Source organism: Ctenopharyngodon idella, chromosome 3 (assembly GCF_019924925.1).
Source record: "Ctenopharyngodon idella isolate HZGC_01 chromosome 3, HZGC01, whole genome shotgun sequence".
NCBI lineage: Eukaryota > Metazoa > Chordata > Actinopteri > Cypriniformes > Xenocyprididae > Ctenopharyngodon > Ctenopharyngodon idella.
Window position 1 is genome coordinate 17,271,524 of NC_067222.1, and position 13,866 is coordinate 17,285,389.

At 38.0% G+C, this 13,866-nt stretch overlaps 4 protein-coding genes across 9 annotated transcripts in view; all 4 read right to left on the bottom strand.

The window, feature by feature from the left end:
* The window catches only part of LOC127508114 (obscurin-like), a 536,232-nt gene that overhangs the window by 409,503 nt on the left and 112,863 nt on the right, over window positions 1-13,866 (bottom strand). The window lies entirely within an intron of this gene.
* LOC127508155 (CXADR-like membrane protein) overlaps window positions 1-13,866 on the bottom strand; it is a 252,545-nt gene that overhangs the window by 36,933 nt on the left and 201,746 nt on the right. The window lies entirely within an intron of this gene.
* LOC127508122 (uncharacterized) lies at window positions 5,645-8,360 on the bottom strand. Its single transcript, XM_051885784.1, has 2 exons — window positions 7,922-8,360; window positions 5,645-7,551 (listed from the first exon to the last, which is right to left on the bottom strand). Exons 1-2 carry the CDS (start codon window positions 8,240-8,242, stop codon window positions 6,115-6,117), a joined length of 1,758 nt encoding a protein of 585 aa, XP_051741744.1. The 5' UTR covers window positions 8,243-8,360; the 3' UTR covers window positions 5,645-6,114.
* Window positions 10,440-13,866, bottom strand: part of LOC127508124 (endonuclease domain-containing 1 protein-like) — a 39,386-nt gene continuing 35,959 nt past the window's right edge. Inside the window, exons 1-2 of one of the 2 annotated variants that reach the window (XM_051885789.1) lie at window positions 12,930-13,331; window positions 10,440-12,559 (exon numbers count right to left, since the gene is read on the bottom strand). In XM_051885789.1, the coding sequence (XP_051741749.1) occupies window positions 11,171-12,559; window positions 12,930-13,256 (1,716 nt within the window). In that variant the 5' untranslated portion in view covers window positions 13,257-13,331 and the 3' untranslated portion in view covers window positions 10,440-11,170. Of the gene's footprint in view, window positions 12,560-12,929; window positions 13,332-13,866 lie in introns of those variants that run through there. The other variant, XM_051885788.1, reaches the window with a different exon arrangement.

Consider the following 13,866-nt stretch of genomic DNA (forward strand, 5'->3'; position numbering starts at 1 on the left):
ACGAAGTTTCAGTCCAATGCGATAACATTAACTAATATTTTCAGGAAAAAGAAAATCTCCTCCAGGTCAAAATGACCCGAACATCACATGAGGGTTAAAAGGGTTAACAGCATTTCAGTCCATACTCGATTACCAACCGGCCCTGTTTCCCTGCTCAGGTGAGTCCTCCGAAGTTCCAGCTGTAAACCATTGGCTTGAGGAAAGAGAGAGGGTCTGGGATCAGCTCCTGTCCATCAGTTCAGAGACATAAGTGGATACCTTTCAGTAACAAACCAGCTTTATCACTAATAATTTAATCATTTTATTTCTATATTTTAATGGCATGCTAAAAGAAAGAAGAGAAACTAACAGTAATGCACAAGTTTGTGTGCAAAAGAATATCCTATAAACTGTGTTCAGATCAGATGTGGTTTGAGTCAGTGTGGTTTACAATATACACTTTCTCACACTGAACAACATGTCTGACACAAATGTAAAAAAAAAAAAAATGTAAGACTGACAGAAACAGAAAATGGCTGATAAGTGTGATCTGTGTCTGCTGGGACTGATCATTCTCTCTGTTCTCCTCTGACAGTTCTGTCTGTCGTGTCGTTGTTCAGTGTCTCTTTGTTTGTGTTGGTCATGTGATCCTCTGGTCCCGCCTCCTTGTCTCCATTACCCTTGTTTAGTCCTTGTTGAGTCCTCGTTTATCTGAGTGTGTTCACCTGTTCCTCATGTCCTCTGCTCCCTTTATAATGTGCTCTCTTTCCCTCTTGTTTCTCCAGTTTGTTGTGCCTCTTGTGTTATGTTACTGTTGTTGATAATAGTGATGATGGGAGAAATGAAGCTTTTTAAAGCTTTGAATCAACTGAACCAATTGCTCCTCAAGCTGATTCATTGTTTGGAAGAGTTCAAAACATCACTCGCTGGTGACCCCTGCTGGTCAGAACAGTGTAAATGCAACAAAAACTCAGACCAAACATGCATAAAAACTCCTTTTACAAACCGTTTGCAAATGTTTTATTGAAAGTAAAATCTATCAAATGCAGTTAACTAGTCATCTAATGAGATTAAATATCAAGTATCTGTGTAAAATGTGTCCTTTTATCAATTTTCAGGGCTTGTTTTGATTGTTCAATGAGCGGCTCAGCTAAACAGGCCAATAAGAGACTATTAACCACTATTATTTATTTTAATTATACTAATGATTAATTAAAACATCTACAAATGTATAAAACTGATCAGAGGTCAGGTAAACTGGTAAAACCCATAGAGATTTTGTTCAATGGTTCACCGCTGGAGGACGATCTCAGATAATCCGTGATCTCATGAGAAAACGTGTATTTTTACGTAAATTGTGGTTCTACCACACGTACATTTACTTACGTTTTCATACACACAAAAACGTACAACATTGACGTATTTATAGCACTAAAACGTAAAAATACTTACGTATTAACAGCAATAAAAACGTAAATCATGTAACGTAAAGTGTGAATATGAATTCCCATGTATTAATATTAAAATCGTGGCTTTAATGATTTAACGATGTTTTTAGTGGAATTTATTGAAAGCAGTTTACTCATCTACTTAATATGAAATAACAATTCTGTTCGTGACTTGTGCTGCTCGTTTCGGAGGATTACATAATGTTAAACAAGACTACAATTTGAAACCTTATGAATAAAATTTCTGTAATTCTTTAACCATTTTGTAATATTTAGTTTGTTTGCTGTGAGACACAGAAGGCGTTTTCTCCTATGCAGCGACTGACAATACAACCATAAGATACACCAAAACACAACATAAATTCACAAATCACATCCATTTTATTTGTTCGCTGTACTCCAAATCTTTAGAATCCATATGTTTGTAAGGAACAGATCCAAATTCAGCCCTTTATCCATCGATCTTCATCTTCATTCTCAGCAACAGCGACAGTCACAGTCAAAGCTCGCGCTCGTTATGATTCAGATCTGAAAGTAGCGCCACCCTCGAGAAGCGTTACGACATGGTTTACGGCACTGATATCGAACGCTCATTGGTTCTCACCTGGTTCGTCACAGATTACGACATGCCGTGTTTCAGTGGATTGACATTTGAAATGAGTGCGCGCCTTCACGGAGAGAAGCCGGATTCATATTTTCATGGATTAATAAGTTAAATTCTGCTCTGTACCCTATAAAAACTATTACCGCCAGAGAGGACTGTGACTGGAACTCATCATCATTTGAACTACTTTTGGTACCACTTTTGACATTTTCGCCAAAAATAAATTATTGTGATTACGCTTGTTTGTCTGTCACTCTTTTATTTATAACAGTAGGTAGTTTAAAGAAATGGTTATGGGTAGGTGTAGGATTAGTGGCTCAAAATATCGTTTTAATGTTATATTTTTACTAAAATTGTCATTTTCCTACAGATTTCTGTCCATTATGTTTTATTCTTTTAACATTCTGTATAAAATGGGTAGGTTTAGGTTTGGGATGGGGTTTAGGGATCTTACATTTATCTACAAAACGATAAAAGGGAAATTGTACTACATATATCTTTATGACATGAAATATACGTAAATATTTTACGGTTTTTTCGCTGTAAAAACTTAAGTATTTTTACGTTTTAGTGCCATAATTACGTCAATATTGTACGTTTTAGCACCTTTCTAAACATACAAAAATGTACGTTTTGTGTCTTTGAAAGTTACCTATTAATACCTACGTATTAACAATGAGACCAGGCTGGACAGATTTAAGTGTGTCCAGACAGAGCGAGGGTTTTGCAGTACGGGAGGAGGAATATATCACAAACTCTGACTCTTTCTTGACTAAAACAATGATAAAAGCGTGTTCTCATCGCGTGCAGCAGCAGAAGAAGTGGTTCAGTCAAAATACTGCTTCTGTAACTGCAGGAGAGGACCTTATATGAGCTGTAAGTTTCTCGCTGACATGTTGAAATACTTTGGTTTTTAATGCTTTATTCGACATAACAAATTAAATACTCAGTCATATATGCAAAGTTGTAAGTCAGTGGTTCTCAACCTTTTTTGGGCCAGCGCCCCCTATCCATTATCCAGGTCCCTTACATAATAATATCAGATTTGTTTGACTGAACAGTGGCAGGGCTTAATTTGCCGGAACCTCATTTGGGAGATCTCCCTCTCATATAACACCAAAAGTGGTCCGTGCCGTGTTTTGTGTTTTCCGACACATAAGCAACATATAAAGCGCGTGAGTGTCAAACTTATTTTTAAAGAGCGACTCTTTTTTTTCTTTTCTTTTTTTTTTTTAATTGACGCGACCATACCAAGTCAAGCCAAGCATAAGAATACCAAAATATATAATATACATATACAGAACAATAATAAAAACTTAGCTATAAACAAGCCAAAACGAATTCATTTGAAGCGAAACTGAAAGTAAAAACCGGTGTTCTCACGCAGCCTACCTCTCTTGTTCGGCACGAATTCAAATATGTTTCCATATTAGCAATGTATTTCATGTATATCATTTATTATGTAAACTAGGATTTGTACTTAACTTTGTACCGTTTCAATATCGACGAAAAAATCATCCTTTTCAAATGAGCAAAAATGTGCTTGGCAGGACCAGTTTCAGTGGTGGTCACGCTTAACATTCGATACTGCAAAGTTTACTTTTATTTGTGCACACTCAACACTAAAAACAGAACATTATGCTTTTGCAAAACAAAAATAAAAACAGGATCCGGTTTTTTTTTTTTTTTTTTTTTCATCTTAGTTTCCTTTCCTTGAACTTGTTTGTGGAGCGCCGCGCCTCACAAAAATGAATCAAACTCAGCAGCATATAGCCTACTATTTGTCACATAGTTTTTTATTTTGCTTTGTTAATCAATTAAGTCAAATATATTCATTTTAGACTATGATTTTATGAAAACAAATTTTGTTATTTTTATTTTATTTTTAACATAGGCTAACTTACACAAACTATATGATTCCTGTCAACCCATTTTTAAGTCTCGTGACACAGGGTTTGAAAACATGTGATATAAAGAATACATATAAACTTAATTGTTTTATATAAACTATAGACATATAAACTTCGATGACGATGTTTTCTGCATGCAAGTCGCATGGTTCGCATTATATAGCCTGTTGAAGGGAACTCTTGATGGAGACTTCAGAGAGAACTATTTGTGTTGTTGGACATCGTTTTATTAAAATTGCAGAAGAACTGATGAGATACGGATGATTAAACGCGTATATGCCCATACACTGGCAGCCTCCGCGCTCGCGCACAAAATGACTACGAGTTTAAACATCTGATTTCTATGTCCAGGGCTGTGTTTGTCAGACTTTGTTGGGCCTAATGCATAATGCCATGGTGTTTTACGCACAAATGGTCACTACACCATGAGTATGCCAATAACGTTTCCATCACCTTAATGCGCATTTGAACTAACGCAAAACTCAAGATAATCTGCGTCTGCATATTGAATTTCTAAGGTTTTATTACGCATTTAGGAGAGCATTGCAAGAAGCTGCTTACATTAGCCTTACTTTCGAAAAAAATAAATAAATACAATCATGATTTTTTTAATGAAAAATGATAGGCCAAAATACATTGGTATCAGTTTGTTTTCATCAATGGTATAATTAATTCATTTCAAATTTATTTGGTTTGTCATGATTAATTTGTGTTCATAATCAATAAAAAAATAAAAATAAACTCTTCCAAGAAGAATAAACACACATGAACAATTAGAAATTATTGCAGCCTATTATTAATTATTTTAACTATCTTGAAGCTATCCAAGCAGCGTTTCGCGCTCAGATGTGACGGCAGAATTAATACATTATTTAAATGTGATTACAGAATAATTATCCATCAAATTGTCGTTACAGTCTTGCGAGTTAACAATAATGCCTGACCAGTAAATTACTTGATGAACAAAGAAAACATTATGGCATTGGCGCCTAGTTAATGCCTAAAAATGTAAAAGTTTTACCTTTATAAATAGAATTTAGGCTAGTTTAATTCATTTTAAAATTCGTCACCGGGGTGACTGGGAACATGATTATTGAAAATATTTGAAAATATAAGTGGTTCTTAAGTCAATACTTTTTTAAAGGCTTGTCAACTTTCCATTCCTCCGCTGCGTGGTTCTAGTCAGCGCTGGATTGTTGTCAGCGCGAAACACATTTTTGTGCACGTGAATTCTTGTCAGCGCTTTATCGCTGGTCTGATGCAAAAGAAACGATACATAGCTTACATGTCGCATTAAACTGGCAGATTTTAGAATGCTGTAGGCAATTCTTTTGCAAGTAATTACAAGTTTAAACTTGTCTTGCCTGGATCTTTGGTGTAAACTCTTTCAAAAATCTTGCTTCCAACTCCCCCCGTTGTTCTCTGAACGCCCCCGTTGAGAAACATTATTGTAAGTGTTGACATTGGAAAATGGGAAATAACCTGATTTATCAATAAAGTCTTGTGAACGCGGTTTACTTGCGTTGTCAGATTATTGGTTTACATGTAAACCCGGACAACAGGTTATTTTAAATAAGCTAATTTTTGTGAGTACTGGTGTGAATGTATGCTCAATGAAAGCAGCATAACTGTGTCTGTCTCATTGTTTTACCAAACAGGTGGGTGAAATCAATCACCAAGGACATAAAACATGAAACAATATGAGACAATAGTGTTGTGTTTATGAAAATGGTATTAATATAAAATCTGAATGATAAGAGGCTCAAACACACTGAATACCTTAACAGAAGTAAGTAAGGGCTTAACAGTTCAGTGGGGGTGCTAAGGGAAAAAAAACAGTACCTCAATAACTTTAATACCCTGCATTTATTGCATTTTATGTTAATTTTCCATTTTACCTTGTAAAGCGTACACAGTATGTCTATCAATTTTGCTCAACACCTTTATTATATCCTTATCAGCTCTTTGAATCAACAATGGTTTATTGAAACTTGTCTACATTCCCACAGACATGTATGCGTACATCTGTCTATATACTGCGGTGAGCTAAATGAAGGAACGCACTTGTGATTTTAAAATGCAAACAACATGGAAAAAAGCACAGGGTGTTGAGATGTGTTTTCAGAAGTCGAACTTTTAACTTGACACAGCGTTTTAAAATGCGTTTTAATGTCTATGACCAGTTCTGCCCAGTGCGCCGCCGTGTGCTTCTGGAAACAGGAACAGAGGAACATTCTGTGCAGCATTTATCCCAGCTGCCATCAGTAGTTTGGCACCACAGGTGATCATTACCATGTTTGCCACAGGGGTGATCAGGCTTGCAGGTTTTGCCATTCACAGTGGAGTAGCAGTCAGAAGTACAGCACTCATGTTTATTGCCATCATCTGTGTAGCACCATTGCTGGCTTTTACCATATTTGGCACAGGCGTTGTTGTTGCGGCAGTACTGCCCGTTTTTAGCCTTACTTCTCCACAGCGGAGGACTACAGTAGTCAGAGCGGCCAGAGATGGTGTTACACCAGTAGTAGTCCTTGCCGTATGTGCCGCAGGGGTGATCATCCATGCATCGCTCTCCTTTATACGTGATGAGTGAGTACTGGGGCGAACACGCTATCTCTTTCTGGCCTGAGTAACACCTGTAGCTCTTGACATCATCCTGGTACAGACAGGGAGTGGAGCAGCAGCGCTTGGTTTTACCTCCTGTGTTACAGCGACAGCCTGAACCAGAGTCAGAGATTCTTAAACAGGGCGAGCCATCAGCTGCAATCTTGCGCTTCTTTGAGCCCAACTGGCATTCAACAGATTTTTGTCCATAATTAGTTATAAAACAAGCACTTTCACTAAAAACCTTCAGCTTTTCTGCCATAGTGGAATAAGAGCTCAAACTGTTGAATGTTAATTTTACAATCATGTCAGTCAACACGACATCCTCTCCATTAGAGCTGACTGTTTGGAGCGCATCATATGTTTTCTGCACATCTGGGGTCACTGGGAGACCGATTAATTTCTGAAATGCTTTCTTAACCTTGTTTAATTTATTACTGTCTTCAAAACAGTCATCCACAAAGATCTTAATATTTGAGAGCTTATAGAGTTGATTGAGCCGATTGTTCAGCTGTGAGACACTCATCAGGTTTACTTTACCTCCCGGCAGGTTTTCTCCTATATAGCCGAAGGAAAAAGAGTTTTTATCATAATAATTGTGGTTATAGCAGACAGCCGTCCAGATGTGAGAGGGCACCGTCACCCTTTCCGGCTCTTCAGACATTCCCTTCTGTGGTATCCGTAGATTTGCATCAGGTACTGTACCCGTGACAATGTAGGCTGTTGCCTCCTCACTGTCAAGCTTCTTTATTAAAAAACTCTTCAAAGTTCTCTCCCAGTTCTTCCACTGGATCCGGTTGAAACATGCGTCCATAGGTGCTGCATTGGTCAGTGTAAACGTTGCATTAGGGCCGTTACCACAATGGAAGCTGTTGGGGTTCAGTTGTCCTCGATCATATCCGGTCTTGCTGTAGTCGCTGCTGATGGCTTGATTTACTTTAAGAGTATCTTGATTGTTTTGATGCTCAGCGACCATATAATCAATTGGGGACTGAGTTTTAGAAATCTGCAGAAGAAATATGTTAGATGGTTAGTTTGATGTTTCATTGCTTGTAAGAAAACACTTTCATGTTTTTCTAAACTTCATAGGAAAAAGTTCTGTTCTTTCTCTCTGCTTTGTCTTACAGTTTTACTTTATAAGAACTTCCAATGCATTTCATGTTATTTGCAATGACAAATCAGAATGAGGACCAATAATTGAATTAACTGAATACAGCTGTGTTGTTTCTTATGAAATGCAGACCTTATATTTTTGCAACATTTTTCTATTCATTTGAAGCTGCTTTGAAACAATCTGTATTGTATAAAGTGCTATAGAAATAAATGACTTGAACTGCTAATGGAAGTCTTTTGTTAGAAAGGAAGCACATAGTTACCTGTGGCTCTAAGTGCCACTTGTTTGTCCTTCCAGTAGTGTCTGAGCATGACCATTTCGGTGTGTAGGCGCTGTAGAGGGGAATCCGGTGGGGAACAGAGTACAGTGTAGCGTAGTAAACACAGTTGTATGGAGTTGATCTCCTAACTCCAACAGAGGTGATCTCAAACCTCTGACAGATTTTCTTGGCATTCTGATCCATTCCTCGTGGTGCTGTGTCTTTGTAGAAAAACCTGCTACACTCATCAAAGGTCTCGACCACTTTTGCCTGAGCACTGAATGCTCTCAGCACAATACAGGTGAGCAGACCCAGAACAAACATGGTGTGACGCTGGTCTTGTGTTTGAGAGACAGCAGAAGCACAGCTGCCTTAAATACACAGTCAGAGTCAGTGATGATGTGGAGGTGTGACTGAAATTAACAAATGAGAAGAAATGAGGAATATGATGGGATCTTCGCTTCATCATCTAATGTCAGAGTATGAACAGAAACACTGATTTACTGTGAAACAAACAAACTTTCAAATTCTGCTCAGAAATATACAGTAAATGCACAGTTAGCAGTTTCAACATCAGTTTTGTAGTACATATTGTTTCACTTCTGGATATCTGAAAATGTAAACCCTGGAGTCATAAGTGAGCACTTTGAAAAATCTCTGTCTACGCTGTTCTCATCTCTGGGTTTCTTGGTGAAACTCAACTCAATGCTTTGGATTCTTTCTTCTTTTTTTTGTGGTGGAGAAAACTGAATGTCTCCAACACTTGGGCCAAAGTGTATCTGAATGCAACAAAAAGGGAAATGAAATTACATTGCTGTGTAAATATAGTAGTCAACATTTGAAGTGGATCAAAAACTTTCATCAAAGTTGTGCTAAAACCTTCTTCTTAGGACAACTTTGATGAACTTTTTTGATCCACTTCAAATGTTGACTACTGTATATAAACTGATGACTTTTGAGTAACAAGCTGAAGCAATCAAGAAATCCAGATTTGCTTTTACCTAGTAACAGATGGGTTTGCTGAATTATAAATATGAAGAATCAATCATACTGTAGAAAAATGATTCAATGAATCATGTCACATTTGCGATGCTCCTATTCTATAACAACTGTTGTATTCTTTTGCTGGTGGGATTCTCTCTGAAACTGGTCGGCTGTGATTAAAGCATGTTCAAAGGTATTGTCTGGAGTCTGTCTGGTTAGAGGAACACTAGAGACCTTATTCCCACGTGATAGTGTGCTGTTCTCTCTACATGTTTGCTCTATGAGCGTGAATACAGATAAACACAAGCCAAACTCTGTTCAAGAGCCAGGATATGAGCGTCTTGATCCTTTAATGATTCAACATGCAGTGCAGTTTAACATGGGCAGAAACGCCGGCCATTAAACAGAGTAAAAATCCAATGCTTTCGACAGGGTTTAGGAGGAGGATTGACTCAGATGCAACATAAACAGAAGTCGAGCGTTCGCTGTGCCATGAGCTCGTGGAAACACGGCAGAATAAAAGTCCTCACATAGGAACCTACACAATAACCGTGGTAAAAGTCCCTGGTAAAATTTGCATTCCAGGGACTAAATATCATGTTATTTGTGATTGCTTCAATCTGCGGACATGAAAAACAACCCGTGGCTACAGTGTTAAAGTAGCCCAATTCCACTGAAAAAAATGGGACTTAGCAACACTGGGTCAGCTGACTATAATTCTTAGGCATCTTAGCTACACTTAGGTGTCAACTAATGTGGTCAGAGTATGAATTTATATATATTTGCATAGATTTTATTGAGGTGAAGATCAGAAGGAATGTTGAAAGATACAGAACAACTTACTGAAATGAATCGTGTCTCATAATCAACCACAGAAAGACATCAATAAAACAGCTAAGCGTGCAACTGAAATGCTTACAACTCAGTTTTATGCCCTGTATAATCTTAGAAAACTTATAAAAATCGAGATCAGAATTAGTTCTGATGCTCACGTGTCCACTGTTGGCTCAGTGCACACACTGTCGAGACTCCTCTACTAACCTCCAGTATATTTTCTGCCATTCAGTTTGAGTGACCTCTTCATGCTGCTGTTTCAACTTCTTCACTTTCTCATCTAACTTCTGCTTCTGAATCTCCTGAATGTGTTTCTCTGTTCCCTCAAACATGTCATTGGTGAAGTGCGTCCCTCCATTCTCTTCCACCATCTTCTCTATTTTACTGATCAGATCTCTGAACTGTGGGAAACTGGCAGACTCATTACCTAAACAGCTGTCTGCAAGTTCTTTAAGATCTCGATTACCATTCTGCAGAAACTGCTCAATGGTTTTCTTTTCCTTCTCTTACTGATCATTGTGAGTGAAGAGGACAAATACTTCTTTGAGCTGCTCTATTGTGTTTTCCTTCTCCTCAGTGAATCGACCCACTTTAATCACAATAATAAAAGTATGTGGTCCAGGAGAGGCGTAAGTTATGCATTTCACTATTTCAGTTTTAACCTCTTCATTATTGAGTTTATGAAGAAAGACTCTCACAAGAGTTATACAACACGTGTTTATTGGTGTTTTGTCTGAGTAAGTGACATGTAAAGTGACAGAAGACATTGTGATTTAATAAAGACCGTACAAGTTACTGATGGCAGCACAACATTGTTTTACCAAACAGAAAACATACTGCAGCACCGCCAGTCGACAGCACAGGAACTTTAAAGACATTATAAACACTAAAGTAAGATTTCTTTCTGTGAAGCTGCTTTAGCACAATGATTCAAGCCATAATTATTTGTAAAGATATTTTCACAATGATAAGCACTATCTAAATAAATGTGACTTGACTTGAAATGTGAAGTTGAATTAGCTTTAGCTGGACTGTGTTCTGTTGAGTGTGAGTGGATGGAGATGGACACAGATTGAGCACATAAAAATGGACACAGTTTGAATTTTGCTTCATGAACATCACATCATTGCTCTGTAAGTTTTGTGTGGATCTGTTCACACTCATATATATCAAAGATTTATTTTTACTGAAACAAAGTAGTTATGTATGAATTTGCAAATGTATAAAAGATTTATAGTTTTTTTAAGCTGTTTGTTTTTGCATAAAAATCATTAGGAAAATGTATTTTCTAAAATATATTTATAGAAGCACAGAGAATCTTATTTTTTTTTATGTTAGAAAGAGTTTCTAGGTTAGTAAGCACTCCAAGTACAATCACAATGAACTTTGTGAAGTGCTGCTTTAGTAATAATGGTAATAAACATTTTAAACCAACTAACCACAACTTGTGCAACAATAATCCACGCTACCCTGAGTGGTCCAGCACCACAGGTAATCTTTACCATGTTTGCCACAGGGGTGATCAGGCTTGCAGGTTTTGCCATTCACAGTGGAGTAGCAGTCATCAGAAGTACAGCACTCATGTTTTTTGCCATCATCTGTGTAGCACCATTGCTGGCTTTCACCATATTTGGCACAGGCGTTGTTGTTGCGGCAGTACTGCCCGTTTTTAGCCTTACTTCTCCACAGCAGAGGACTACAGTAGTCAGAGCGGCCAGAGATGGTGTTACACCAGTAGTAGTCCTTGTCGTATGTGCCGCAGGGGTGATCATCCATGCATCGCTCTCCTTTATACGTGATGAGTGAGTACTGGGGCGAACACGCTATCTCTTTCTGGCCTGAGTAACACCTGTAGCCCTTGAGATTGTCCTTGTACAGACAGGGAGTGGAGCAGCAGCGCTTGGTTTCACCTCCTGTGTTGCTTGAGCAGGGCGAGCCATCAACTGCAATCTTGCGCTTCTTTGAGCCCAACTGGCATTCAACAGATTTTTGTCCATAATTAGTTATAAAACAAGCACTTCCAGTAGAAACCTTCAGGTTTTCTGTCACAGTGGAATAAGCGCTCAAACTGCTGAAGGTTAATTTTACACTCATGTCAGTCACCTCGACACTCTCTTCAGGTGTTAAGCTATCAGTGCTGACTGATTGGAGCGCACGATACATGTTCTGCACATCTGAGTTCACCTGGACTCCTTGATTCAATGGCAGATTGATTAATTTCTGAAATGCTTTCTTAACCTCGTTAAACTTATTATTGTCCTCAAAACAATCATCCACAAAGATCTTAATATTTGAGAGCTTATAGAGTTGATTGAGCCGATTGTTCAGCTGTGAGACACTCATCAGGTTTACTTTACCTCCCGGCAGGTTTTCTCCTATATAGCCGAAGGAAAAAGAGTTTTTATCATAATAATTGTGTTTATAACAGACAGCCGTCCAGATGTGAGAGGGCACCGTCACCCTTTCCGGCTCTTCAGACATTCCCTTCTGTGGTATCCGTAGATTTGCATCAGGTACTGTACCCGTGACGATGTAGGCTGTTGCCTCCTCACTGTCAAGCTTCTTTATTAAAAAACTCTTCAAAGTGCTCTCCCAGTTCTTCCACTGGATCCGGTTGAAACATGCGTCCATAGGTGCTGCATTGGTCAGTGTAAACGTTGCATTAGGGCCGTTACCACAATGGAAGCTGTTGGGGTTCAGTTGTCCTCGATCATATCCGGTCTCGCTGTAGTCGCTGCTGATGGCTTGATTTACTTTAAGAGTATCTTGATTGTTTTGATGCTCAGGGACCATATAATCAATTGGGGACTGAGTTTTAGAAATCTGCAGAAGAAATATGTTAGATGGTTAATTTGATGTTTTATTGCTTGTAAGAAAACACTTTCATGTTTTTCTAAACTTCATAGGAAAAAGTTCTGTTCTTTCTCTCTGCTTTGTCTTACAGTTTTACTTTATAAGAACTTTCAATGCATTTCATGTTATTTGCAATGACAAATCAGAATGAGGACCAATAATTGAATTAACTGAATACAGCTGTGTTGTTTCTTATGAAATGCAGAGCTTATATTTTTGCAACATTTTTCTATTCATTTGAAGCTGCTTTGAAACAATCTGTATTGTATAAAGTGCTATAGAAATAAATGTGACAAACTGCTAATGGAAGTCTTTTGTTAGAAAGGAAGCACATAGTTACCTGTGGCTCTAAGTGCCACTTGTTTGTCCTTCCAGTAGTGTCTGAGCATGACCGTTTCAGTGTGTAGGCGCTGTAGAGGGGAATCCGGTGATAAACAGAGTACAGAGTAGCGTAATAAGCAAAGAGGAGCGTGTTGTCATCATCAGATACCCTAGTTTCCTTTATTTTTTCCAACCTCTGACAGATTTTTTTAGCATTCTGATCCATTCCTCGTGGTGCTGTGTCTTTGTAGAAAAACCTGCTACACTCATCAAAGGTCTCGACCACTTTTGCCTGAGCACTGAATGCTCTCAGCACAATACAGGTGAGCAGACCCAGAACAAACATGGTGTGACGCTGGTCTTGTGTTTGAGAGACAGCAGAAGCACAGCTGCCTTAAATACACAGTCAGAGTCAGTGATGATGTGGAGGTGTGACTGAAATTAACAAATGAGAAGAAATGAGGAATATGATGGGATCTTCGCTTCATCATCTAATGTCAGAGTATGAACAGAAACACTGATTTACTGTGAAACAAACAAACTTTCAAATTCTGCTCAGAAATATACAGTAAATGCACAGTTAGCAGTTTCAACATCAGTTTTGTAGTACATATTGTTTCACTTCTGGATATCTGAAAATGTAAACCCTGGAGTCATAAGTGAGCACTGTGAAAAATCTCTGTCTACGCTGTTCTCATCTCTGTGTTTCTTGGTGAAACTCAACTCAATGCTTTGGATTCTTTCTTCTTTTTTTTTGTGGTGGAGAAAACTGAATGTCTCCAACACTTGGGCCAAAGTGTATCTGAATGCAACAAAAAGGGAAATGAAATTACATTGCTGTGTAAATATAGTAGTCAACATTTGAAGTGGATTAAAAACTTTCATCAAAGTTGTGCTAAAACCTTCTTCTTAGGACAACTTTGATGAACTTTTTTGATCCACTTCAAATGTTGACT

Coding starts and splice junctions, on each gene's coding strand:
- LOC127508122 (XM_051885784.1), bottom strand. CDS start 8,242: ATGTTTGTTCTGGGTCTGCTCACCTGTATTGTGCTGAGAGCATTCAGT. Junction 7,552..7,921: donor AGTGGCACTTAGAGCCACAG/GTAACTATGTGC, acceptor TTTCTTCTGCAG/ATTTCTAAAACTCAGTCCCC.